Source organism: Balaenoptera ricei, chromosome 7 (genome assembly GCF_028023285.1).
Source record: "Balaenoptera ricei isolate mBalRic1 chromosome 7, mBalRic1.hap2, whole genome shotgun sequence".
Lineage (NCBI taxonomy): Eukaryota > Metazoa > Chordata > Mammalia > Artiodactyla > Balaenopteridae > Balaenoptera > Balaenoptera ricei.
Genome location: NC_082645.1, coordinates 51268384 through 51296256, shown reverse-complemented (window position 1 = coordinate 51296256; position 27873 = coordinate 51268384). Strand labels below are relative to the sequence as shown.

Sequence of the window (27873 nt, the reverse complement as noted above, 5' to 3'; positions counted from 1 at the left end):
TTGTTAGCCAACTACACTTCAATATAAAATAAAAAGTTAAAAAAAAAAAATCCCATGAGCAGTGAACTTAGACTCCATGGTGCTTCTCCCATTGTTCGGTGTCTCTCCCTCAACACACACCTATAGCTTCATAAGAGTTCGCCACAGACAGGCAACAGAGGAGGGAAGAGGCAGCCTTATGCAAAGTAAGCTGGCACCAGTCAAAAGTGACGGCTGCTACCTTACAGCCCCTCTCAGGGATGTTCTGAAATCTAGTAGAAAGAGAAATCATCCTGACAGACAGAACTTGGAGTAGTACATCTGTTTTCCATTTTTCATGAAACAAGAGATGGCCTAATATAGGATTTACACTGACTCATAGGTGGCGGCTAATGTGTTGGCCAGCTGGTACCTTAGGGACCTGAAGAAAACAAGATTGAAAGACTAGTGACAAAGAGGTTGGGGCACTGGGGGGTGGATTTAGGAAAGAATCTCTTGAAGTTGGCAGAGAGTGAAAATATTTGTATTTTGTGGAATACTTTCCAGAGAACAAGATGATCTGCCCCCACGGATGTCAGCCAACTTCCCCCAGCTTCCTGGGGGCTTGCTGAAAGTATAGTGTCACGGTGCAGGTATGGAGGTCAAGCATGCACTCAACTGTACCGACTTGCCTCCTGCATTTTGCTGAGTGTACAAACTGGTGAAAGCAGAGATCAACACTGAGCCCCCAATATGGCACCATTCCCTGTTGTCCTTGTCGGACGGCCTCTCTTCCCAGCTCACAGGCTACAATAACACTATTGACTCAACTCCCCAGCAGCTGTAAGAGGGAGGAGGAAATGGATTTGAGAAATACTTGTGAAGGCAGAAATGAGAGGAATTGATGGCCACGTGAATGTAGCAGGAGAGTGGAGAAGAGAAACTGAGATGACTCAAGCCTTTAGTTTTTGTAGCTGGTGAATGGGGTCACTTTTTTTTTTTTTGAGCTGTGTTTTTATTTTTATTTTGTTATTTTTTTAACATCTTTATTGGAGTATAATTGCTTTACAATGGTGTGTTAGTTTCTGCTGTATAACAAAGTGAATCAGCTATACATATACATGTATCCCCATATAATGAAGACAGAGATGATCAGAGAAGGGATGAGGCTGACGGAAAGGAGAAAGAGTTCGGTTCCAGCCTCTGGAGCTCGGTGTGAATAAGGGCATGTGTCATAAGCAACTAGTAGCCAGAGGGGAAAAGATCCCTGAGCTCAGAAGCAATGTATGGGTTGGAGATAAAGGATGGAAACTGGAATTTATTCATAATCATGTGTTAATGCTCCATAGGACTTTGCATTTTTAACCTTTTACCTGTAACTTTGGACAGAGAGGTTTTGTAGCTGAGTGAGCAAGCTGAAGAGGCCTTTTAGGGAGTAGGAGTACTTAATCCACAAGAGAGGAAGTGAGCACAGAGGAAGAACCTAACTGCAAAGGTTCACCTGTGTATTTCAGACTGAAAGTGCCAAGTGCATAAATATCATCTATCTTGTCCCACTTCTCTATCTCCAGCATCTAGATGAGACTCTGGCACTTTGTAGTTACTCGAATATTTGTGGAATGGGTGAAATAAATAGGAGGATGTGGGGATGAGTGAATGAAGAAAAAAAGGAATGAGTGAAGGAACCTACAGGGCATCCTGGAGGAAGGGAGGAAGAAGCCACACCTGACCTTTTACCTTTTTCCAAATCCTCTTTGCAAGACTGAAAGATGAAAGGCCCTGTGCAGTAGTGGTTAAGAACACGGACTCTGAATTCAGGCTCCACGACTTCCTAGCTGCCTTGACTTGGCCAAGTGACTTAACCTCCTGTGCCTAGGCTTCCTCCCTGTAAAATAAACACATAAATGCTCCTGGGAAAAAGTAAGTTCCACATAAGTGTTACTGTTATTATTTTTGGCATCTTGATGAGAAGGTAAGCCTGCAACACAAGCCAGAAATCCCCTGCGGGGAATGAATCCAGACACAGCCTCTAAGTGCCATCCACAAGCGAACAATCACTTTTTCTCTCTCTTGGCCTTCCAGAAGCTTTAAACACCCCAGAACTTCCCAACATACCATTCACTGGCAAAGGACAGAGGCCTGGGTTTTAGCTTCAGCTGCCAGCAGTGAACTGTGTGTTTGCAGAACCCCGTGCCCTCCCTGGGCTAGGTCCCCTTGCCTGCCCACGCGAGGTTGCGGGAACTGAGCGCAGAGGTCCCTTTCAGTTAAGGCCGACCATGGTCCCCCGCCGGGGCTGCAGCAGGTCTGCAGCCTCAGGGCTCGCCATCGGATGCCAGGCGCTGGCTAGCCGCTGCTCGGGCGGTCACACCCCTCCTGCGCGCCCCGCAGACGCCCCGTGCCCGGCGGCGCCCGTGGGGAGGTGCCTCTCGGGCGCCCCCCGGCCGGGACGCCACTGCCGGGGCCCGGCGCGCCTTCGCTCGCAGCCTGCCCGCGGCCCTTTATACCCAGCCGGACCGGCGCTCACTAATGTTTAACTCGGGGTTGAAACTTGGGAGCGCCGAGTGACTGCGCGCCCGGAGCTGCGGAGCTGCACGCGCGTCCGGGAGGCTCGCCTGACTTCTGCCTGCGCTCCCGCTCCGAAAGCTTAGCTCCGAGGAGACGCCGACCATGAAGGTGAGTGAGTAGCTGGCCTTCCCCGCCCCCCCCACCCCCGCCCCCAGAGCCCCAGGGGCGAGTTGTAGATGCCTTTTCACCAAACTCTCCCCAGATTGCCCCCGAAGCTTGCGGATCGAAACCAGGGGCTCTCATTAGGCGGGAGCTTCAGGGCCACGCTCTGACAGGTGAAGGGACGCCCCAGGGCTCTGGCCTGGCTCTCGACCCGCGGGCTTTCTGCTAGAACCCAGGCACCGAGCCTTGGAGAACCTGGAGGGCCACCCGCAAAACGCACGCCTGAACCCTCACTTGGCTTCTGAGTTGTAGGCCTACAGAAGCAAACAATTAAAGTGTTCAGAGGCCAAAAGTTCAAGGGAGACCGCTCTTGCAACCTCCGACTGGCGCGCTCCAAACCCTCCCAGCCCGCGGTGCCTCTCTCCCAGGGCGCGCCCGTCGGCAAACCCCGCTGCCTCGGGTGCAGCCCAGGCCCCCGACCCTCTTTCCCAGACGGGGGCCAAGCGGCTGGCTCTAACTGGACGTGATCTGCCCGGCTTGCAGACGCCGTGGAAGGTGCTCCTGGGACTGCTGGGGGTCGCTGCGCTCGTCACCGTCATCACCGTGCCTGTGGTTCTGCTGAACAAAGGCAGTAAGTTTAAAACATTTGAAAAAGATAAGACAGCTGGAGACCGGGATCAGGTTCTGTTTTACCACACCAAGGAGACCTAGGGATTTTGCTGGGGACCGGGTGGGATCGGTGTGCCAGGTCGTCGCCGAGGCTTCGCTGGCGTGGCTGCCGCTTCTAGTGTAGCCACTAGATTCGCTTCGTTGGTCTCCAGTGTTTAGGCTACGAGAGCCTTGCACCTGCCACGTCTTGTGTCTGGCAAATACATACTTCCTGAAAATAAGGGGAAGTTTTAAGATTTCTTTATGTTACATTTGAATTTAGTACCTTTTGAATGTAAATTTAAAAAAAAAAACAACTTTCGTGGTTGTGATTTTCAAAGGAAAAGAGGCAGCGTTCAAAGATCCCAAACAGCAGTAAGGATGCCCTAAGGGGAGGGAAAAAAAAATAAGAAAGCAAGCCCCCAAATACAGTTTTGAGAAAAGACAGTGCTTGGGGAGCCCAGGGGGTTTTCCTTCAGGGATGATGGAAATCCATAAGTTGGAGAGTTGGGATGCAGGAAAATAACTATTTGACCACTTATAGAAGTAAGTATTTCAGAGTTAAATCATAAAGTTGGTATCCATGGCAATATTCAGAGGAGGTGGGATCAGTGATGTTTGGTGGATTCTTTCACTTAAATCCACCTTGGTTTCTTTTAGCTTGCCTCACTGTTCCAGTTTAGTCCTAGCTCTTAATATAAAACATTCATATAATGAAATACACACTATTGGATGCAATCAAGTGAGAATAACTAGTTTGGGTCTCCACTGGCCCTACTTTCCTTTTAAATAGTAACTTTCATGTAACTATTCACATTCTAGTCAGCCAACTGAGGTGTTTTCTCTGATGGTCTAGTCAACCAGGAAATGTGTAGACAGTGCTTATATACTGAGGGGTCTTATCTAGATTTCAGGTGACCATTCAGAATTAGTTTGTAGAACCATCAAAAATCATGTTTGGCCGGCAATTTCAGGACCAGGGCAAAGGTGCCAAAGGTTAAATTACTGAGTGTGTTGACCTATTGAAAATGATTTTCAGTTACTTAAGAAAGCCATGGTTACCACCATTTTAGACTATTAAATGGCAGGCATCTGTCCACTTTTTTGACTCTTTGTTGTGAATTGTTAAAATATAACTGCTTTCATAAAGTGGTACTTTGTATATTTAAACAACCACACACACAAAGCCTTCCTGTGGGAAAAGGACGGGTCACCCATACAATCAGTAAATATTCACATGACCTACATTATGTTCCAGGAACTGTGCTAGTTGCTGCAAATCCAAAGATTAAATTTTATAAATAAAAAGATCCCCAACCTCAGGAAGTTTATAATCTAGTGGGAAACAGATACGCAAACAAATCAAAGTAACCTGGATAGTCCATTCATCTCTAATGTATTGCTGAGGCACCCAGGCATCCTTGGAAGAATGGGTAAAACTGTAATTATCAGAACTTCCCTTCTGGAAAGTTGAAAGGAACACTAAACTTTGATAAATAAGCCACTTAAGATGGCAATGAAATGGCTTAGGGGCCTGGGTCATCTATCTGCCTTCCATGGGGTTTGGTTAAGTTAACTACGGGGATTCTGTTTGGCTGGGTGGGGCATACAGACTGGGGAGGGGCTATCTTACCATTTGCCTTATACCATACTTAGTCTCTTCTCCAAATGAAATGTGAACAAAGATTTCAAGAACATTCTCTTGACAGGGACTTCCAGAGAGGTTCACATGTCTAGGTCTGACTATTATTATGATTCAGTGAGAAAATTTAGGGAGGCTTAAGCAAACTTTCTCAGGGGTTAAAAGGATCACTTCTGGGAAAGTCTGGGAAGACTTCTCAAAAGAGATTTTTTTTTTTTGTGGGGAGGCCTGAAGAGTTAGGATCAGTTCCTGGAGATACGTTTTTCCAGAAAACGTGAACAACTTGTGAGTCATCATAGAGACACAAGATCACATCCTCTATCTGGGAACATAAGAGGATTCCTAGCAAGAGCGAAGTGTGGGCAGCAGGGCTTTAACCTGTAGATGATGGAGAATTCTAGCATGCCTGAACTGTGGGGCATGACAGTGGTAAGGTGGGCTGACATGGGGCAAGGCTGGAGAGGAAGCAAGGGAAGTATCCCAGGAGACTGATGGCGCAGAGCAGAATTTGGAAGCTATAGAGCTACTCAGAAATGTGAATGATTAGACTTCCGTAATTGGAAACATAGGGAGTAAGGGGGTAGGGTGTGAGAATGCCTCTTGGACTACTGGGTGGAGATGTGGTTTCACTATGTGCTTTATTTACACTTACACAATAAGTTATTTCTCTTCTTGCATTTCTTAATAGGAATGTATGTATATTTGAGGAGAAAAGGGAAATTATCTTGTTTCAACTCCAGCCTTATCATAAGGAACAAAGATAAAAGCTCAGGAATGCAGTATTTTTGCTAAATCAGCAATACCATTCCTGGGCTGTGTCACATGAGGGACAGTCTTTTTACAAAGGATCCAGAGTCATCACCCAAGAAGTGTCCTTCATATTGTCAATCTAGGTTTTCAAGTCAAACAAAACCAGAAAGGAAGAGAGGAAGGGAGGTGGGAGAGAGGAAATATAAATGGAAAGGAAAGGGGGGGAAAAAAAAAGAAGAGAAAGAAGGAAGGAGGAAAGGAAGAAAGATTTTGATAGAACAACAAAACAAAGTCCTCGATTATGTGGAAAGCAAAGAAATAAAGAGCCAAGAAAAAAAGAGGAAGAAATGAGCAAACCCAGGTTCATCCCCTGAGAGGCTGGTTTAAAGGTTAAGTGTTTCCATATGAAAAGCTGACTTTAGCAGAACTCTGGACACACCCAGAGCAGAGAGAGAGAGACGGAGACAGAGAGAGATGGAGGTGTAAGCTTCATACTGTTAATGAATTGTTTTAGAATAAAAACTCCTTGAGGTCAGGAATTATGCATTTCACAAAGCAAAATTGAAAGTTCATCTCCTTCTGTATATATAATAAAGGACTGTATTTTGTTTTAAATCCCTCAAGTATTCTAGTAGAGAAGGAGATTGCATATTTGGACATTCAGTTTCTCAGAGAATCAGCAATAAAATGTATAAAAATAATTTACTCACATTGGAATTGTAGAAATCTTCCTGGCCTAGAGGCAATAAAACCTTCTCACTCAGCATTTGTGATCCCTTTAATTCCCTCTTTACATTATATTATAGGCTGAGTTTTTAAAATAACTGTCAAATAGTTTCATTATTGAGTTTTGCTATTTGTCAGAGAGTTTTCTTATTGGGTTTTGTTATGGGATAGAGACATATCTGTTCTTCTTGTGTTCTTTCCACTGCTGTAGCAGTAAATTTCCTCAATATCTTCTTTCAGCACATAGGAAATTTGACTGCTCAGCCATCTACCAGTAATAAAAGAAAACCCAAATGTGAAGGAGACAGGAATAATCAGAGAAAGAAAAGATAACATCTATGAAGTTTGCCTGAGGAAGTCCAGGATCTATTCCAGGTTTAAAAGCACAGAAATGAGCCTGAATGAAAGCTTTGTATATTTCAGAGGACAGGTTCTAAACAGAGAGCCCTGTAAAAGCTCGAGTTGACTCCAGCTCACTCAGTTATCAAGCTTTGTCGAGTGCTCCTGAGGTCAATGGGTTGGTCTTTTTCAGGCCAGCTATTTTGGCTTTTGGTTCCCCAGCTATAGCATATGCCTTAAATTTCTCTATCTTAGACATCTTGCCTCTCATCTTAAAAGGGATCAGAGAGAAAAAGGGAAGACTATTTGCCCAACTGATGCTTAGAGAAAAATGACATCAAGAGACTGGCTAGAGGTGGATCAGTGTACTTGAAATTTTAAGCCTTAACAAAGTGCTGAGCCTGAGGAATGTTAACTGTAAGTACCTGCAGGACCCCCTTCCTTGTGGAAGAGAAGGCACAAAGATGCAGTAATAACCAACATGGATTCACTCTGTGCCAGGTATTGGGCTGAGGGCTTTCAATACACTTCTCATTTGCTCCTTACAACAACCCTTTGAGATAGGTTATTATCTCCACTTTTACAGAAGATTTACAGAAACCTTGAGAGGGTGCTTTAGTTATTTATTACTGCATAATGAATTGTTCTCCAACTTAAAACAACGAATATTTGTTATCTCACAGTCTCTATGGGTCAGGAATTTGTCAGAGGCTTAGCTGGCTGTTTCTGGCTGAAGGTCTCTCATGCTGCTGCAGTCAAGATATCATCTGAAGGCTTGACTAGGGCTGGGGGATCCCCTTCCAAGTTCTCTCAAGTGGCTGTTAGCCAGAGGCCTCAGTTCCCCGTAGAGGATGGGTTTTTCCAAAGGGTGCCAGGGCGGCTGTCTTCCCTTAGCATGAAGGATATAAGAGAGCAACTGAGTAGGAAGCCTCAGAGCTTTTTTGACCTAGCCTCAGAGGTGATGTGCCATCAATTCTGCTGTATTCTATTGGTCACACAAACCAACCCTGATACAAAGTGAGAGGGCATTACACAAGGGCATGAATATTGGGGTGGAGATCATTGGGGCCATCTTGGAGGCTGGCTACCAAAGTTAAGGAACTTGCTCGAAGTTCCACAGAGTTGGCGTTCACGCTCAGGCACCGTGCCTCTAGAGCTGGTACTTTGTGATCAAGTATAAAGTTAATGTGGCCATATTAGCATAAATGTTACAACTTCCTATTTATATGACTGTATTTAATTTCATGACTGCTAATCCCTGGGTGCCAGTGTTCTGGGGAAAAGTGCCTGCTGCTGCCTCCGTTCCTACACAAAGCTGTAGAGGAGCAACAACTTCCAGCCCAGGACTGACATCCCACTCTTTTGACTGGTCTTATTAAGTGTTTTCAGTGGTAGTAGTAGGTCCAGGTTTAGTACTTACACTGGATTACACTTGTTTTGTTTCCAATGTATGCTGTGTTATTTCATCTGATCTTCACAAAACAATCCACGTCAGAGGAGGTATTAATTTCCTGACTTGTTACACTTAAGAAACTGAGGTGTAAAAGTTTAGTGCTTTGTGAGGAAGTACTAGAACTTGGGAATTCAAATCTTGTAACTTCTAGCCTTCCCTGAGTCTGCTGGTTTCCATGAATAACTGTTTTAGCGAAATGCTTTGGTGGAAACTTTTGTAACTTAAAGATTAGTCACTGCTTTATGGCTTGATGCTAACCCTTGCATTATTGTAAATCAATTATCTTGTTGATATTTTCACCTTTAGTCTTCACAGGTCCATTATGACTTCCCAAAGAGGTCGTGTCTCTCAGAGAGCAAACTGAAACCACAAAATTAGCACTTCTGTGTTAGCTGTATTATTTTTGCAGTTTTGTATGGTACTTCAAAATTATAACTTCCTAGGAAATTTCTTCAAACTTAATGATAAACCATTTGCTTTCGTTAACTGTCCACATTAACGAGCACATTTCTTCATTATTTGGTCCACTGGGGAAGCAAGTAGACCCATGAGCTTAGGTCATGTGTTTCAGCATCTAAGGCCCAGGAAGCCGAGGTAATTTAAGGCAGAGCCAAAGCCAACAGGGACTTTGTTCCCAGCAACCTGAGGGCCAAAGTGGCTTAGGATGTGCAACAGAGAAAGAAGGGCAAGGGGGGGGGGGTGAATATTAAGTGGGCAACACCATCCACCCCTTCCCTGACTTAACTGTGGGTCCCCCCAAACTGGCTGGGTGGCCCCTGCATCCTTAACACCATCTCTGTGGGGCTGGGACCCCATCTTCTTATTTTCCTCAGTTGTTTTAAAGCCAGACCTGCTCAGGTCCATGAATATCATGGATGGCTCCCATTTCCCTATTATTTTCCTTTGTTCTTTTATTCCAGGCAGGAAACTCTTGTTGTATGAGATTTAAAACCTCTGAAGGGCTAAGGTCCTATATTGGCCAGAGGCGATATTTGTGAGCTCTCCTGTGTGTACTGAATGCTTACTGCGTGGCAGCTGTTGATGCAGGAACAAGGGATGAGGCTCTAAACAGTAGAGGCAAAGAGCCTGCTCCCATGGGCCTTTACAGTCATGGGGCAGGCAGATTGCAGGCAAGCTGAGTACTGTCTGAGTACTTTCAGACAGTGATACAGGCTAGGACAACAATAAAGTGTGGTCAAGAGGATGGAGGGACACAAGAAGGAGTTTCTCTGTTTCAAGCATGAGTGTGGCATGATCTTGTTTCTCTTTCTAAAATGCCTCTGACTCTGGTGTAGATAATGGTGGAGGGTGGGGCGTGGATTATCCAGGTGAGAGATGATGCCAGCTTGGACAGGGTGCACCCTGGAAGGAGCAGAGATAAGCGTGACTCCTTGAACAGTCGGCTGGCTAGCCCAAGTGGAGACCTTTTTCTTGCCCTCATGGCTCTATCCTTCCCAGAAGAGCTAATCTGCAGTGGCCCCTCCAGTTCCCTCATCCTACTGGATACACTTCCTCTTTCCAAGGCAGGTCTCGGGCGGGCCTTCTACATCATGCACCCAGCATGTCAACAGAAGGTAATTCTCTAATTCAGCAAATATTTATTGAACATTTTCTACGTTAGGCACTTTGTTGGTCCCTGGCAATATAAAAATGATAGACATGGCCCTTGCCCTCAAATAATTCTTAACCTTAAAGGAAACATAAACATTAACTATAATAAAAAGGGCTAAGTGTCCTTCTAGTAAATGATCAAAGTGCTGTGGAAGCTCTAAAGAGAACGTGATAAATGCTGCCCAGGGAAGCTCATATATGGAAACCAACCAAGCTTAAAGGGTTAATAATTAACGGGCCTGAATACAACCTTTCCGATCTTGGAGCCATCAGACTGGCTTTCAGGCATGCAGTTCACCTACGTGTTTAGCCCTCAACAGTTTGCAGCCCCGACCCCCGATTCTGTATGCAGTTTATGTCAGAGAGAATACTTTTGGCTGCACGTAACAGAATACCTGGCCCAAAGTTGTTTAAACTATAGAGTCTTATTGTTTAGCATCTTCCGTAATTGGAAGTGCAGAGGTAGGGCAGTTCTAGAGTTTGTTAACGCAGTGGTCCCACAGCTTCCTCCAGGGCCCAGGGTCTCTGCGTCTTTCAGCTCTGCTGGTCTCACACTGTTACTTTCGTTCTCAAGCTTGTCCTCGCGGGTCGAGCATGGCTGCTTCTGCAATGCGTCATTTGTCACACGGCCATTTCACAAGGACGATGCTCTTCCTCATTCACAGTCTGTTCTATCAGGGAGGAAAACTATTTCTCCAAGTCCCCTGGCCCAAGGCAGACTTTCCCTCCTGTCTCCTTGGCCAGATTTGTGTCATTTGTCCATTCTAAACCCATCTCTGGCAAGGGGAAAGGATTACCAAGGTTGGACTAGATTAACCAAGACTCACCTTTCTGGGACCAGGAGGGAGCTCCTTCCTCAGCCCTTGGAAGGGGAAAGGGAATTACCTAAGTTGAACTGGGGATTCTAAAAGGAAGAAATGGGAGGTCTATGCAAGTGTATCAGATATTTTATGATTGCTCATTTTTCATTACATTGGAAAAATTTAATTTACTAGCAAAAGAAAATAGATGTCAAGCCAGCTCTGATCTCCAAAGATTCCAATCATATAACTCTCTCCCTCTCTTCTCACTTTCCTTCCTAACCAAACAAGCTTATTGTAAAGCAGGGTGTTTTGATGCTGCCTTTTTGATCCTGAAGGCATTTTGAGCCCAGCACTTGCTTTCTGTTGTTATCCAAAATGATTGAGAATAGGGAAGAATTGAGTTTGCAACATTTAAGATACAAATCTGAGAACATGGAGGGGGTCAGAAACATCTGAGGGAAACTACTCTCAATTTTCTCATAAAAAGCACATATAAACTGTTGCATTTTATCCAATTCATAATGGGAAAATGCGGCAGAAACAGTTAACATAAAACAAAACAGTCAACATAAAGAAGTTTAAAAATACATGGTAAAAGTTAGACCTGGAAAAGTTGACCCAGGAAAGTAGCATTTGAAATAATCTACATGGTAATGATGTCATTAAGATGAAAATGGTTTGACTGGACTGAAAAGAAAAACCAGAACTCCAAAAAAATCAAGCAGCCCCTTCGTACTAGCTGATGACCCCCATGCCCCGACCCCTACCCCGCGCTCCCCCGCTGTTCCCTCACATGTCTCCTCTCCCCAGGCCTCCAGCACCTCCCCACGGTCATTCTCAGCTGACAGCCAACCTTGCTTTCTATTTTAAGGAGAAAACTAAGGCTATTAGAAGAGAAGGTCCTCAGTTCCCACCAGCCCCCTCCCAGCACCTGCCCAAGGCCAAACCCTTCTTTGTACACTGACCTCAGCCCCTTTCACTTACTCAGAGATGTGGCTGCAGCTATTTCCTCTGCCCACTGCACTGTCATTTTCCCCTCTCTATATAAACATGCTGTAAATCTCTCACATCCTGGAAGAGAGGGAGGGAGGGAGGGAGGAAGGGAGGGAGGGAAGGAAGGAGGGAGGGAAGGAGGGAGGGAGGGAAGGGGGGAGAGAGGAAGATCCTCTCTGTACCCCACATCCCTGCCCACCTCCCAGCCCCTTTCCCTGCTCCCTTTACCAAAAAACTCCTGGAAGAGTTTTCTATTTTCTTTGTCTGCTGTTCCTCTCCCGCTCCCTCTTAAACTCACTGGCATGAGGCTTATCCTCACCCGTCACTGAAATGTTTGGCTCTGCTCGCGTCCAAGTCCCTAACCTCTGTGCTGCTGCATCCAGGGCTCAGTTCTCCCTCTGGGTCTCCCATCCCCTGTCACTTGATCATGCTTCTTCTCCACCTCCTCTGGGTTTCCACTCTCTCCTAGTTTCCCTTCTGCACCTCCACGTGCTCCCTCCCATTCTCCTTAGGGGCTCCTCCTCCTGTCTGACTTTTATTTTTAACATCTTTATTGGAGTAAAATTGTTTTACAATGGTGTGTTAGTTTCTGCTTTATAACAAAGTGAATCAGCTATATGTATACATATATCCCCATATCTCTTCCCCCTTGCGTCTCCCTCCCTCTCACCCTCCCTATCCCACCCCTCTAGGTGGTCACAAAGTACCAAGCTGATCTCCCTGTGCTATGCGGCTGCTTCCCACTGGCTATCGGTTTTACATTTGGTAGTGTATATATGTCCATGCCACTCTCTCACTTCGTCCCAGCTTACCCTTCCCCCTCCCAGTGTCATGTCTGACTTCTAACCTTGGACTCCAAGGCTTCATCCTGGAACCTCTTCCTTCTTTCTCCCAGGTGATCTCATCGACTCCCATGGCCTTAAACACCATCTATAACCTGACAGCAACACCCAAATTTGTATCTCCAGACCAGACCTCTTTCCTGAACTCTACATGCATATGTGCAACTATTAAGTGGACATCTCCATTTTGATGCTATTAGCATCTCAAAGTAACATCTCCCCAAACTTTTTAATCCCCTCAAACTTATTCCTCCCTTAATACATCTGGTCTCAGCAAATAGCAAGTCATTTTTTTTTTCAGTTACTGAGGCCAAAATTCATGCAGTTCTCAACTCCTCTCCCTTGTTCACACTCAACATCCAATCGGTCAGCAAACCCTATCACTTCTACCTTCATGTTCTTTCAGAGTTTGGCCGTATCTCAGCACCTCCACTACTACCACCCTAGTCCAAGACACCATCGCCTTTCACCTGAAATATTGCAAAAATCTCCCTATTTCTCTTCTTACTCCCTGCAGTGTATTCTCAACACAGCTGGCAAGATGACTGTGATAGGCAGAATTCTAAACTGTTTCCCCAGATTTCCTCCCTGCCCCGTGTGCTAATCTCTGCCTAATCTCTGAGATTGTGAATATAATGGATTTTATCCTGGTGGTTAGGTGATGTTATATGATGGCATAATCAGCTTTAAGAAAGGGAGATGACCTGGGTGAGCCTGATCTAATCACATGAGCCCTTAAAAAGCAGAGTTTCTCTAGCACTTAACTGTGACACTTAACCTCCTAACATAAGGCATTATTTATTTACTGTTTGCTCCTATGTCTCCCCCCCATTAGAATGTAAGCTTCATGAGGGCAAGAATTTTTTTTGTTTTGTTCACTCATATCTCTAGTGCTCAGAACATTGAAAAACAGAGTGGGTGCTTTCCTAGGGCTGTTGTAACAAATTACCACACACTGAGTGGCTTAAAACAACAAAAATTTATTCTTCCACAGTTATGAAGCCCAGAAGTCCAAAATCAAGGTGTCGTCAGGGCCACGCTCCCTCTGAAGGCTCCAGGGAAGAATCCTTCTTTGCCTCTTCCAGCTTCTGGTGGTTACTGGCAACCACCTTGACTTGTAGCTGTATGACTCCAATTTCTCCTTTCATTGTCACATGGCCTTCTTCCCTTTCTGTCTCCACATGGTCCTCTTCATTTTCCAAGTCAGCAAAAGCATGTCTTTGCGTGGCCTTCTTATAAGGACACTAGTCATTGATTTTAGGGCCCTCCCTAATCCCGTATGACCTCATCTTAACTAATTACATCTACAAAACCCCTATTTCCAAATAAAGTCACTTTCTGAGGTTCCCAGTGGACATGAATTTTGGGGGGTGGGGAAACTATTCAATCCAGTACAGCTTGACAAACATTTGGTGAATTAAAGAAATTATCTTAGAGCTCATGTAAAAATATGTTTTTGATGAACAGTTTTTAATGTGACTTTAATTCTGATTAAAATTCTTACATTCCTAAATATGGGGTCAAGTCATGCACTACTAGATCATGCGTACCTATTCGTATAGTGCCAGCAGCTGTTTGATAAAATAAATTCATCCATTCAGCTTACTTACAGACCAGTGAAGACATGACTGTTCAGATTAAATATTTGACTAATGATAGAAGATTACTTGATTAATTGGCAAACTATATGGTATAGAGAATAAGCATTGAAGAAGATGATGTTGTAGCAAAGTGTAGTGTATGGAGGAGGGGTAGTTCCAGAGGCATGAGGAGGGACCAGGACAAACTGAAGGCCACAGATGCGGATTGTTTGAGACGTAGGCTGATAAATACAAGAGAAATAGGAAGATGGCTGCAAGAGCCCACAGGGTCAGTAAGTATTTGTTTGACATGAGTACACCCTGTGCATGCTTATAGAAAGGGCAGAAGTAAGCAGTGAAAACGAAATGAAGATACTGAGAGAGAAGAGATGAAACAGAGCCCCTAAGAAATCAAGAGGACCAGGATCTGAGGCCCGGGGCAGGTCCGCTTCTGCCTCCAAGTGCTGAGGAAAGGGTTAAAGAGTGGAGGAAGGGACAGACAGAAGTGGAAAGCAGAGTAACAAACAAGCCCCTGTGGTGGCTCTAAGGGAGGAATCGCTGAATCTTTTCACTGGACAAGTTCCCACTCTTTTGAAAATGTGTACTGCAGGGCCTGAGTTATTCAAGATTTGTTATGTTTAAGATCTAGGAAACATGAAAAAAAGGGGGGGGGGGTAGAAAAGAAACCTGTTATAAAGCTTGCATGGCTACTTTTTATGAGTGTAGGGAAAAGATGATGAGAGTTACCAGTTGTACCATGGAAGAGAGGAGGAGGGTAGTGCAACCTCCTTTCCAGAAGTCACAGAGCTGCCATCCTTAATAACACTCCAGAGAGAAAATTCTAGGGTTTTCGGAAAGAATTGATGCCCCTCTGACTTCAGAGCACTAGAAAAAATTATGTTCTAATGTAACCTACCAACTGTCCCAGGTCCAAATGATACTACCAAGCTGCCTGTTTAGATTATTTGCAAAGATTGAATCCAGACACTTCCATAAAGTCTAATCCATCTATGCTAACTCACAAAAACTGCCAACAAGCATTTACATGTACCTCACTCTGCTGCATACTTAGGTTGTTTAGAGCAGTGGTTATAACCACAAGCTTCAGAACCCTATTGCCTAGGGCTTACTAGTCATGAGACTTGAGTCTGGTTACTATCTGCACCTCAGATTCCTTACCTGTAAAATTGGGATGAAAATAAGTTAATAAGTGTACAATGCCTAGAATAGCCCAGCACATTGGAAGGTCTCTATAAGTATCTGTAATGATTACTCTTTATATATTTTTAACTTAAAAAAAATTTTTTAACAGTCCCAGAGACAGGCATTATAATAATACTTGTCTCACACTCCTGAAAGTTTTTTTTTTTTTTTTTAAAGGCTTTGTACGTAGATCAAACTCAAACGGAGTTTGAGCTCCATTGTTTGCTCAAACTCTACCTTGGAGAAGGGGTTTCTTTATTGGTTTAATGCAGTTTGTTATAGAAGGCATTTCATGGGATAACTCAGCTTTGGCCTAATTTTTCTGCTTTCTGCTGATTCTTTTTTTTTTTTTTTTTTAAGGGTAGTTGGACCATTTTTCTGAGCTTACAGATTTTTTTTTTAAATTATTTATTTATTTATTTATTTATTTATTTACGGCTGTGTTGGGTCTTCGTTTCTGTGCTAGGGCTTTCTCTAGTTGCGGCAAGCGGGGGCCACTCTTCATCGCGGTGCGCGGGCCTCTCACTATCGTGGCCTCTCTTGTTGCGGAGCACAGGCTCCAGGCGCGCAGGCTCAGTAATTGTGGCTCACGGGCCTAGTTGCTCCGCGGCATGTGGGATCTTCTCAGACCAGGGCACGAACCCGTGTCCCCTGCATTGGCAGGCAGATTCTCAACCACTGCGCCACCAGGGAAGCCCCTCCTGAAAGTTTTGCTGGGTGAATGCTGGAAAGGGCAATTTCTATGGCAGTTTTGTTTTCCAGTGATCATTTTCCTCATCTCCTGGCAGACAAACCGTTGTCACAGAGAGTAGCCTTGTTGATTATGCTTGTGAATCTTTCTGGAAAGTTCTTCAGTGACTTGGTATTAGAGCTTTCAGCTTCCCCAAATGCTGATGTTCTCTAATCAGTTTTCTTTCCAAATTAATCATTTCTAGCTTGCACAGTGACCTCCCAGTGATGTCTCACTACAACTACTGCTGCTAAAAACCAGCCCTTTGCTAAAATAGTTGCTTGTTTCACGGGCCTGTGGGTCATTTATTTATACAGTTAAGACGTTTCCACCTTTCAGCTGTTTCTCATCCCCTTGGATTACACTGGCTTAATGTCAGTTGACATAGTGGGGCGTAAAAGCCTTGTCAATATTAATTATGGCCACTGTTATCCAGTCCTGATTATTCCCAGAAGAGTCCTAACAAGCGGTGAGGGAGTAACTATAATCAGAATAGAAAAATCGGGCAATTTCCATTTCAGAAAGGAATAAAGCCATCCTGATGCCCTGTTTAGTGCTGGCTTCCTATGTGTGCTGAACCTCCTGGCTCTTCACTGGGGTGAGGGCAGGGTAAACTGGGCAGGGTAAACTGGATTTAGTTCAGGCAGTCCCTTTGGCCTTGCATTTCTTTACCAGTGGCTATAGACATCTTCATCTTGACCTGAAGTTTGAGACATGAATATTCTGCCCACTTTCACTTCTCTGCCATATATATTGGAATCTTATGTTGATATTCATATTGTTTCAAGGCAGTTAGAATTTCAGTCTCAGCATCTGTCTTTCCAACTGGTCTTGGGAGCTTTTTTTTTTTTTCGTGTTGCTGACCATTCTGAGGAATGTCTAGATAGGGTCGTCAAGCTACAGTCAGGGCTGGCTGCTGAATTTTGTAAATTAAGTTTTATTCGGAATACAGCCTTTTCTATTCATTTACATGTTGTCTGTGGCTGTTTTCAGGCTACAATGGCCGACTTGAGGAGTTGCACAGCCTAAAATATTTACCATCTGGCCCTATAAGAAAAAGTTTGCCAACCCCAGGTCTAGATATTGTAATCTTACAGCCGAAAGAGACCTTCTTATTTTACAGGTAAGTTGTGTAAATCCTCACACAGACGTGACGAACACTGAAATCGCACTAGATGTTTCAGCAGAGAAACTTGATATAAAAATCGGTTCCACAAATTAAAGAGCAAAAGAAAAAATTATGAGGTAAGTGAGAGACAGGAGCTGTAGGAAGAAGCTATCTCTAGGGCTTGGGAAAAAGGAGAATAGGGACATAGAAGTCCTGGGCTCTAAGCTCCAAGGTGTGTGAGGCATGCAACTGAGAGGCAGGATGCAACAGGTTCAGGTATAAAAAGAAAAGCAGGAGGCTGGGACAGGTGCTCCTTCGGGGCACCTGCTGACAGGATCAACAAGCTAAAGGGAGTCCCTCCTACTGACTCCACGCCTTCTCGGTGTTTCCCTAATGGCAGGACCTAACAGGAAGCCTGCAGATGAAGGGGTCTGGGAAACACAGCTGTAGACCCCCTTCCCAGCATTACTGAGCAAAGGATAGAAGTGTGTGTTTGAGCTGATAGACAATACGTAAATGACGGTCACAGGCGTAGAGAAGTGAGAATGCCTGGTGACAGCGAGTGGAAGGCTAGAGCCTGAGGCTCCTATCCTCGCTCTATTTAGACCCAGCTGGCCCAGTGCACGTGCTTTCCTACTCACCAGTCGCTTGGAGTTCACGATGCTCATATTTAGAGCTGTGTTCCTGTGTTTGTGCTCTCCTGTTTATGTTGTCTGGCTTTTCTCTTTTCATTTGACAAACATTTATGAAGTGCCTTCTACGGCCACGCACCATCTAGGCCGTGCTGAGATAACTAGCAAGCAAAACGTAACAAAGCACAATCAATGTCCTTCTGGAGCTCACAGTCAGTCAAGAGAGGCAGACGATAAACAAGTAAAAACTAGAGCACGTTAGATGGCATCACTGCTGAGGAAAAACATTGCAAGCCAGGAAGGGCGATACAAAGAGGATTTCTTCACCAGGGGTTTGTAAATGTTAGTCCAGGAAAGGAAGGTGACATTTAAATAAAGACCTAAAGGAGGTAGGGAACAAGCTTTGGGCACATCTGAGGGGAAGAATATTCCAGGCAGAGGGTGTAGCAAATTCAAAGTCTCTGAGGCAGAAGTGGGCCCAGTGTGTCTGAGGAAGAGTGGGGAGGCCAGCGCAGATGGAGTGGAGGGAAAAGAGGAGAAGGAGGGCGGAGGCCAGAGTCACGACGCGGACAACCCCTCGTTGTTTCCTTTTTTCCAAATTTTTGCTATTCTGGAAAATGTGCATGGTACCAGTTGGTTGGCCTTTCAGAGTAGACCTTTGAAAATACAGCGATTACATCCCTAACAAAAGTTTGGTCATCTGACACTCTGATCTTAGAGTACACAGCCCCAGGTTCAAGGACTCCAGCTCAATGGCAATGCATCTATCAGATGCACTTGATGTCCCTGGGATGGTTCACTTATTGAGAAGGGAAATCTGGTGATAGTGATTATATTTTAATGCCTCCTGTGTATAGTAATCAGGGAAGTATCACTTTTCACAATTCCTCTAATTCTTCTCAAGTCCAACATTTTCCCTCCATGTGAACGCTGTGGATGGTATTAAACTTGTCGAAGGAGGAAGTGATGCTCGTCAGTACTTAGCAAATGATTCAATTGTACTTATCCTAGATGCTTTCTCAACGTGATGCTCTTATGCTTTCTTGTTAGGATCGTTTGGGATTTGAACACAGTGAAAGTTAATTCGCTATTATTTTATTGCAGTGAAATTCCTAATCTCAGCGGCACTGCTAGATACTCCTAGGGAGAGACTCTTTCATCTTTGTCTCCTGATTGCCTAGCACATGCTTGGAACAAAATAATGATAAATAGTTTAACCTATCTGGAGAGCTTCCTAAATTTTAAATTCTGAGCTAAGAACTTTGCATACATTATCTCATTTCATCATGGCAGATCCCTAGGGGCTAGATAGTGCTATTATTATCATTTTATAGATTACAAAGTTGAGGTTTGGAAAGATTCAGTAACTTTCCTAAGGCTCCTGTGCAAGAATTAGGCCTGGGTTCAAGTTCAGGCTCTCTGATTTCAAAGCCATCAGGGACCCAACCCCTTATTGGTATCTGTTGAATCATTGGTGATGGGTGGCAGCCCACGTGTGCTGCTGGAGAATAAAAGGTGTGAGCAACTTTCCAGTCAGTTTCTTCTTCTGCCTTCTTGATTTTTCTTCCTCTGTCCCAATGTCAAGGCTGCTATTTTGCTAGAGCAAATTCTAAAGTAACACTCATTTTATTTCCTTAGCATCAATATAAAATGTTAACTGATTACCATATGGAACACAAGAACTCTAAAACCAGATATCTATTACCCATGTTTAACAACTTTATGAGTTTATGAGCTGTAAAGAGCACTTTTCCTTTTAGTTGCATTTCATTAGCCGTTTATTTACCAAAACAGTTTATCTTTCTGAGGTAGAAATATTTTATATCACAGTTTCATACAGACCAAAAAAGGTTAATATTAATGAATATAAAAAAATTCAAAGGCTTTCCTGGTGGCGCAGTGGTTGAGAATTTGCCTGCCAATGCAGGGGACACGGGTTCGAGCCCTGGTCTGGGAAGATCCCACATGCCGTGGAGCAACTAGGCCCGTGAGCCACAACTACTGAGCCTGCGCATCTGGAGCCTGTGCTCCGCAACAACAGAGGCCGCAATGATGAGAGGCCCGCGCACTGCAATGAAGAGTGGCCCCCACTTGCCGCGACTAGAGAAAGCCCTCCCACAGAAGCGAAGACCCACCACAGCCATAAATTAATTAATTAATTAATTTAAAAAAAATTTAAAATATCCTGTAATCCTAAAATAACCATTGGTTAAAGCAAGACTATTCTGTGGAACTACACCACTCTCTTACTTAGATCTTACCATTCTGGAATTCCTTTTATTCAGAAATGATCTTGATCCTACAACCAGGACTCATTAAGATACCATACACTTTGATGAGAAATTTATTAAGTTGAACCATTTTAAAAGCTGTTATTCTGCCATTTTTGACTGATAAAAATGACATTTTCATATGGTTCAACCTAATAGTTGGTCTCACCAAAACAGTAAAGTATAAAGTTGTTAACCGTTTTTTTTATTTTTAAATTCAAGGAGACATGAATCTAGGAGTTTCTGTGTAAACTGATGGGTAACATAAGATTAACTGCTCTGCTTGGCTAGCATAATGCTTTAAACTGATAAGTCAAATAAACGATATGTCCCAGGCCCACCAGGAAGACCACACTAGCAGCCAAAGACCTTCATCTGTTGTTGCACGGGTGCCCTGTCAGGGAGCAATCAGACAAGGAAAGAGAAATGTGGGCGTGTCCTCTGGTGTTTGACAGAATAGTTTGTAACTTGGCAGCAAACTATGAACTTGCTAAAGGTCAAAACCTGGACTTGGGGCTTCCCTGGTGGCGCAGTGGTTAAGAATCCGCCTGCCAATGCAGGGGACACGGGTTCGAGCCCCGGTCTGGGAGGATCCCACATGCCGCGGAGCAACTGGGCCCGTGAGCCACAACTACTGAGCCTGCGCGTCTGGAGCCTGTGCTCCGCAACAAGAGAGGCCGCGATAGTGAGAGGCCCGCGCACCGCGATGGGGAGTGGCCCCCGCTCGCCGCAACTAGAGAAAGCCCTCGCACAGAAACGAAGACCCAACACAGCCATAAATAAATAAAGAAATAAAGAAATAAAATTAAAACCAAAAAAACAAAAAACCCTGGACTTGGCACTCACGTCTCACAGAACTCGCTTATCTAGATGTTTCGAAAGTCTTCCAGTTTGCGCTGCTTATCAAATGGCAAGGCAAAAAACAAGGAACATTTGTTGCTCTGCTTGTTCCAGTTTTGCAGTGGTGTTGTAAAGGAGCTGAGTGAGGGTAACACAAGCCAAGGGTGGCCCGGGCCTTGCACCCATGTCCTGGGCCGTAGCAAGAACACGGCCTGGCATCGGTATTGATATCTGAACATCAGCAGATGGATCGAAATCACGCTGAGCCCATTATGAGCAGAAGGGAGTCTGAATCTGGCAGAGATGATGGGTTTAGAAAGGCTGAGGCCTGATGAGAGGATGAGCCCAGGGACATCGGAGGCGAAGCGGCAGGAGGGGTAAGTGCCCAGCGAGGAAGATCAGCGTGCAGGGCAGCAGGTGACATCACGGGGGTTTTTGTCTCAGTTATTTTATTATTCCAGATTGAAGCGTGTTGTCCTTTAAAACCTGGGCGAATACCCCCATGTGAGATAACACTGTATCTGATCTATATGGTAGGTATGCAGTTCATTCTCACAAAATCAAGAGTCAGTGATAGACGCTTTATGTTGATATGTCTGTCTTATTATAGATATGTATGTCTTAGTATGTGTGGACTGCTGTTATAAAGATAGCAGAGACTGGGTGACTTAAACAACAAACATTTGTTTCTCACAGTTCTGGAGGCTAGGAAGTCCAAGATCAAGATGCCAGCAGATTCGGTGTTTAGTGTCTGGTGAGGACCCGTTTCCTGTGTCCTCACATAGCAGAAGGGGTGAGAGAGCTTCCTGGAGTCACTTTCTAAAGGGAACTAATCCCATTCATGAGGATTAGTACTCATGATCTAATTACCTACCAAGGGCTCCCCGTCCTAACACCATCATATGGCGGTTACGATTTCAACATGTGAATTTTGAGGGGATACAGACATTCAGTTGGTTGTAATATACGTATGTTTGTATAAATTGATCTATTTCTATTTACAGATCTATCTAAACATCTACATCAGCAGATAATATTAGGATTGTGAATGTCTCTTACCACTGATACCTTGATTTGTACTAATTTGGGGATGTGTTTTATGTTCATTTTAGACTAATAGCTCTTGATAGCAGGGTATTTATCCTTAACAATGATACTCACTTTATAACTATTTTTATATAATAGGATGATTGGATGAATACAAACAATTGAGGGTGTTAGTGAGCAAATCCAGATTTGTAATTTTGTAGTCCAACATGAGTTTCAAATATTATTTTCTGTAGCACAATGCTTTACTTCTTATTTAAAGGTTAAACTCAAGGACTGGCTTTACTCACTTGCTGTATTTTTGCTAACAAACACAAATATCTTATTAACTTTCAGGGGAGAAATGCAGGATTGACTTGAAAAACAAAAGCTTTTAAAAGAATATTTTACTTAACAAACTAGGCTTAAACAAAATCAATAAAGTAATAAAATAAAGGGTAGCAATTTTATCTATCGAAGCTGAAGGTTTTATAGGCAGAAACAAGACTATGTTATCAGATCAAATCCAAAGAAATAAAATCTTAAGAACATTTTTTGAAAGAGCATTTCCTGTACGAGATCTACTTCTCCACAGGCTGTAAAAAATTAACATGAGAAGATACCGCTGGCTTTGAAATCCCCGAAAAGAACTGCAGTTATAGAATGTTATGGTAGTGGCTGATTTGGTGAGTGTATGTTTACACGTACGTGGAAAACGTAGAGAGTGTGGAAAAAGACTTTAGGGTATTTGTCATCAGTGGAGGCTCCGGGATTGAGGAAGAGGAATCACATTGGCTTGACTATGCTTATAGGATGATACCCTACTCCAATCAACAAAAACTTTTTTTGTGGGTCTCTTTTATGCCATACAACTGTGCTAGATGCTAAGGTTGATGAAAAACAAAAACAAAAACCCCAAACCAACGAACAAAAACCCAAAGCTCTGTCTTCAAAAGAATACATGGCCTAGCTGAGTAGATCACACAGGCAGGCATGGAAAAATAGTTATCAACACAAGTTAGTAAGTGACAGGAGCCCAATGAGTAGCATGGGGGCAAAAGTCAGAGGCCGAATTGAAGTCTTCATGACAGAGGTGGGAAATGGAGGAGGGAGGCTTGTGACAGTTGGAGAAGCAGTTGAAGACATGCCAGGAAGTGGCTTAGGACAAGGAGTAGAGTCAGACAAGCCTAAGAAGATCTGCTGGGTTCAGTAGGCAGATCAGTGTGGCTAGGTTAGAAGGTTCTTGCAGGGAGAGAGTGAAAATAAGCGTGGAAAGAGTCTCACATCAGACTGTGGAGGCTGCAATTGCCAGGCTAAGGAGTCCAAGTCTCCCTGTAGACAGTGGGGACTCATTGGAAGCTTTTGAGGAAGAGATCACCAGAATGAAAGTGGCATTTTAGAAAGATCATTCCACTGATGGTGCAGGGCAGGAATTGGATTGGGAGAACCTGATGGCAGGGATACCTGGAGAAGAGATTTCACAGGAAGAGTCAATAGGGTTGATCGGTTGTAGGGGATGGTAAAAACGAGGGAGACATCAAAATGATTTTCAGCCTTTGAATTGGCGTCTTCAGTAACAGAATATAAAACCACACAAATTTCCTATGGAAATCTAGTTTTGGAAGGAAGACAATTATTTTAGACAGGGTATGTATAGGGTTAGAGTGGGGCAAGTCAACTAAGAAGGCTGAACACAGCACTGGAAATGTAAGCATGGGTGCAGTAGGCTAAGGTAGTGAGAGCAGATATCGTCATTTATCTAAATGGTAAGTATGCCTGAAGCCCAGGAGCTCGCGTTCTCTGGAGTTCCCTGGAAGGAAAACTGTAGAGAGAGAGGAGTAGAAAGCTGAAGACTAATATCAAAGCATTTCTGCCTTACAGGTCAGTGGAGAAAAATAGAGTCAAAGTAGGAGATGGAAAAATAATGGTCAGAGGGTTAGGAGAAGGGCTGAGGTTGTCACACAATCCAAGGGAAAGGTTTCATGTAAACGTTAATCAAATTCAAGGAAAAGTGATGATAGAAACGAAGATCTCTGACCTGGGTGATCAGCATATCTTAAAGGTCTTTGCGGAGCGAGAGGACTTAGAAGTGGACCTCATGGCCTCACGAAAGGATGATCTAGCCTCGTGCCATCCACTGCATTGACTGGGAAGTTGCCCATTCAAATTGAGATATAAGCATCAATTACATATCAGATTTTAAAGACTTAGTATGAAAAGAAATAATGTGAAAGATCTATTAATAACATATAAAAACCGACAACACACTGAAATGATAAAATATTTGATATACTGGCTAAATAAAATATGCAATTAGAATTAATTTCACCTTAAAAATTTTTAAATATGGCTACTAGAAAGTGTACTCACACTATATTTCCCTTGGACGTTGTTGATCTAGACCTTCGAAATGAAGCTCACTAATGTAGCACCGTGAAAAACACAGTCTCGCATCCACTTTAACAGCTAAATGCATTTTTACCCTTTTTCTCAGTCCGAACTCTTTCAAGATGTATTTTGCATTTTGTCAGTGTATTTCTGTATTTGGTGACTAGTGTATATTGTAGATATCCTTTTTTTTTTTTTTATTTTATGCGAAACAGGTTATCCCGTCTTACTGAACATTTGGTTCTTTTTTCCAACCAGCAGATGATGCTACAGCTGATAGTCGCCGAACCTACACTCTAACCGATTATTTAAAAAATACTTTTAGAGTGAAGTTCTACACCTTGCGATGGGTTTCAGGTAAGGATTTTTGGCGGAGAGGGGGCTGATTTTTATGGTTATTTTCATTCTGGTTAGGTTGTGGGGCACTTTTATGGCACTGAGAAAATATCCTTATTTTTTTTTAACCGTATGGGAAAGTTTTTTCTACTTAAGGGTGGAAAGGGAGATAAGACAGAAAGAAACTTGAGTATTTCTTTGATATGTACTATAAAAAGTTAAATGTGAATTGAGCCCTTTACAATAATGATGGAAAAATGAAGGCATACTAGTGTAATATTCATCAGTTCATGTTTTTCCACCTTAGAAATGCCTTTTTAGTACTTGTGTGAATTTGTCTTAAATTTTTATTGCATGACTTTTTAGCTTATGAAGATGTTTAAAAGCATCTTGAAATACTGATCTGGCCGTTTTCTCTCTTTAGATCATGAATATCTCTACAAACAAGAAAATAATATCTTGCTATTCAATGCTGAATATGGAAACAGCTCCATGTTCTTGGAGAACAGTACATTTGTATGTTTAATCACATAAGTAATTCATGCTTTAAGGGAATTCTGGGGATTTTCTTTTTCATAACCTTTCAAATCATGAGTACTATCATTTCTCATCCTGTTGGACTCTCTCTGCAGCATATGGCACAGTGGATCTTTCTCTTCTTCTTGGAATGCTCCCTGCCTTGGCTACTTTTTAGTCTCCTTTGACGATTCCTCCTCCTCTGCCCATACCCTTACGTGTAAGTGCTCCTCAGGGCCGTGTCTTCACTGCTCCCCTCCCTCCTCACTTTGCATGCTCTCCTTCAGCGAATTCCATGCACTTCCACAGCACAGGTGCTTCTCAAATACATGCTTGTAACACTAACCTACTCCCGAGATCTAGACCTCTGTTTCCAACAGCTTGCCGATTCTGGCACATGGATGGCCTGCAGTCACTTTAAACTCAGTGTCCCAAGCTAAACTAGTTATTTCCCCTTCCCTCTCCTAGCAAACGGAAGGCACACTAGTCCTCTTCCTGAGTTCCCAGTCTTGGTAAATAGCGCCCTCCTCAAAGTCACTTAAGCCAGAAACCTCAGAATCCTTGATTCCTCTGTCAGTCCCCTTATTTAGCTACTCAACAAACCCTATCAGTCCTCCCTTGCAACATCAAGTGTCTCTCAGATTTCCATTTCCACGGTATAGTCCTGGTTCGAAGCCTTGATTAATCTTGTGACAGTATTCTAACGAGTGTCCCTCTCTCCATTCTGTAAATCAGACCACGGCATTGCCCAAGTCCAGGGCTAATGTAACCCCTCCCCTCTCGTCTCATCTCAGCCACTGGGTCACCAGAGCATCTTTGTAAAAGCCAGATAAGATTCTCTCACATCCATGTGCAAAAAGTAGTTCATAGGTCCATTTCTTATATCTAGGCCCTGGCTATTTTTCTAATTTTATGTCTTCTCTTTGTCTGACACACCCTATACTGTATTCAGGTTACAACTAACCTTTAGGCAGTCTCTAAATATGCATGCCCTTTCTGCATCTGGGTTTTTACTCCTGCTGTTTCCCCTCCTGAGGAAGTTCTCTCTCTGTTCCTGATCCCCACCCACATAGCCATCTTTCCTTCATTAAAATAAATCCTTCCCTCTCTGATTCTCTAACCCTGATCACCACCCACCTTGCCTCATGGTCATTTGTGTGAGGGAGTGTGCCCCCTCTTCTAGACCGGAACCTCTCAAGCTACCAGCCACAAGTCTAGAACTGTACCCTCTACACAGTAAGTGCTCAATAACGGCAGTTAAATGGAATCGTTCAATTGTTCTTTTTTCTACTTGATTGACAGGATGAATTTGGATATTCTATAAATGATTATTCAGTATCTCCCGATAGACAATATATTCTCTTCGAATACAACTATGCGAAGGTAAAAGAAATGCTTTTTTACTGTGACATTTAAAGAATCCTATGAGTATGTTATTTTATAACTGATTTCAAGTCTGTGACTATTTAGGATTGATACCTAAGTAAAACAGTAGGCGCTAAAAACTCATTCATTCGATATCAAAAGGAGAAATGGTCATTCTCATTCATAAAAGATAAGTCCAACGAATGTTTTAAAAGAAATTCATTTTCAGGGTTTTCAAATACTAAAACGCTAAAGTAATATTATAGATAGATACTAAAAACATAAGTTAATAAGAACTTATAATTTAAAAGTACGTGTACATGTCTGACTCGTACATCCAGTAATAGAACCTTTATTTCCTTTGTCTCAGGTCGACATATATTAAAACTCTCAAGTATTTCTTTAAAAACAGTTAAACTTCTCATCCTCTAGAAGAGACTCTGCACAGTGACTCAGACCACCTCCCAGCCCCCAGGTCCCACCATATACAAACCGTTCCAAAGGGGCGGCCTCAGCACCAGTCATCAGTGCCCTGCAGGGAGCTCTCAGCTTCCTCCAGTTGCCCAGCCCAACATCAGATTCTGACACATTCAGGAAAGGTTACAGCCTAATCACACATCCTTCTCATGTTTAGGGTAGCCGCCGATCGCCAGTGACTTTAACTGCAGCTTTTTGATTATTCATGGATTTGACAACGGTTGTTGAGTATAGGAAGTTTTGAGACATACAGGAAAGATTAAAAACCTGTAGAGAGATTCTGCTCGAAAACAAACTACAAAGCTGGGGATCCCTACCTCTGCCTTTTTTCTCTAGAATAAATAGTAAATACTGAGTGACCTTATCCCACACACCAGCGCTGCTGTATTCAGGCCATGCCAACCATCCCGTACTCCATTTCCCATTTTGGGATGGTGACGCTCGATCATAATATTTGCCCTGATTCATTGTGCTGGGCTCCATTTCCTGGACATGAAGCCTTGCTGACTATGTTCTGCTAAACCAATCCACCAGGAAGGAATCAGAAGCCTAAGCCTAACTTTAACATATCTGTTCCCAATTAATGAATTAGTGTTTGTTTAATTCAGTGGTTCTTATTGCTGTCTACAGGTTAAAATCACTTAAGGAGCTTTTAAAAATTCCTAGTGTCCAGGTCCAATCCCCAGATCAATAAATTGAAGTCTCTGGGGTGAAGCTGGCATCAGTTTTTTTTGTTGTTTTTTTTTTTAACACGTAGAGTATTTTAATGAGCAACCAGGGTTGAGAACCACAGATTAACAATTTCCCATGTTAAAGACAAATATATAAAGACTATGAGGTTAAGGTAGAAACAGCAAGATAAATACCAGCTCATTTCCTATTTAGCCAAGTTCAGCAAGTGCCATATGATGTGTACTAATGGATGTATTTCACTGGTAGACCTTAGCTGGACAACCGTCATTGGTAATTT

At 43.3% G+C, this 27873-nt stretch overlaps 1 protein-coding gene across 3 annotated transcripts in view; it reads left to right on the top strand.

The window, feature by feature from the left end:
- The first annotated feature begins 2376 nt into the window (after window positions 1–2376).
- Window positions 2377–27873, top strand: part of DPP4 (dipeptidyl peptidase 4) — a 77505-nt gene continuing 52008 nt past the window's right edge. Inside the window, exons 1-5 of one of the 3 annotated variants that reach the window (XM_059927986.1) lie at window positions 2377–2631; window positions 3169–3256; window positions 24468–24566; window positions 24970–25061; window positions 26364–26444. In XM_059927986.1, coding sequence (XP_059783969.1) covers window positions 2626–2631; window positions 3169–3256; window positions 24468–24566; window positions 24970–25061; window positions 26364–26444 — 366 coding nt within the window. In that variant the 5' untranslated portion in view covers window positions 2377–2625. Of the gene's footprint in view, window positions 2632–3117; window positions 3257–24467; window positions 24567–24969; window positions 25062–26363; window positions 26445–27873 lie in introns of all 3 variants that reach the window. The other 2 variants (XM_059927985.1, XM_059927984.1) reach the window with 2 other exon arrangements.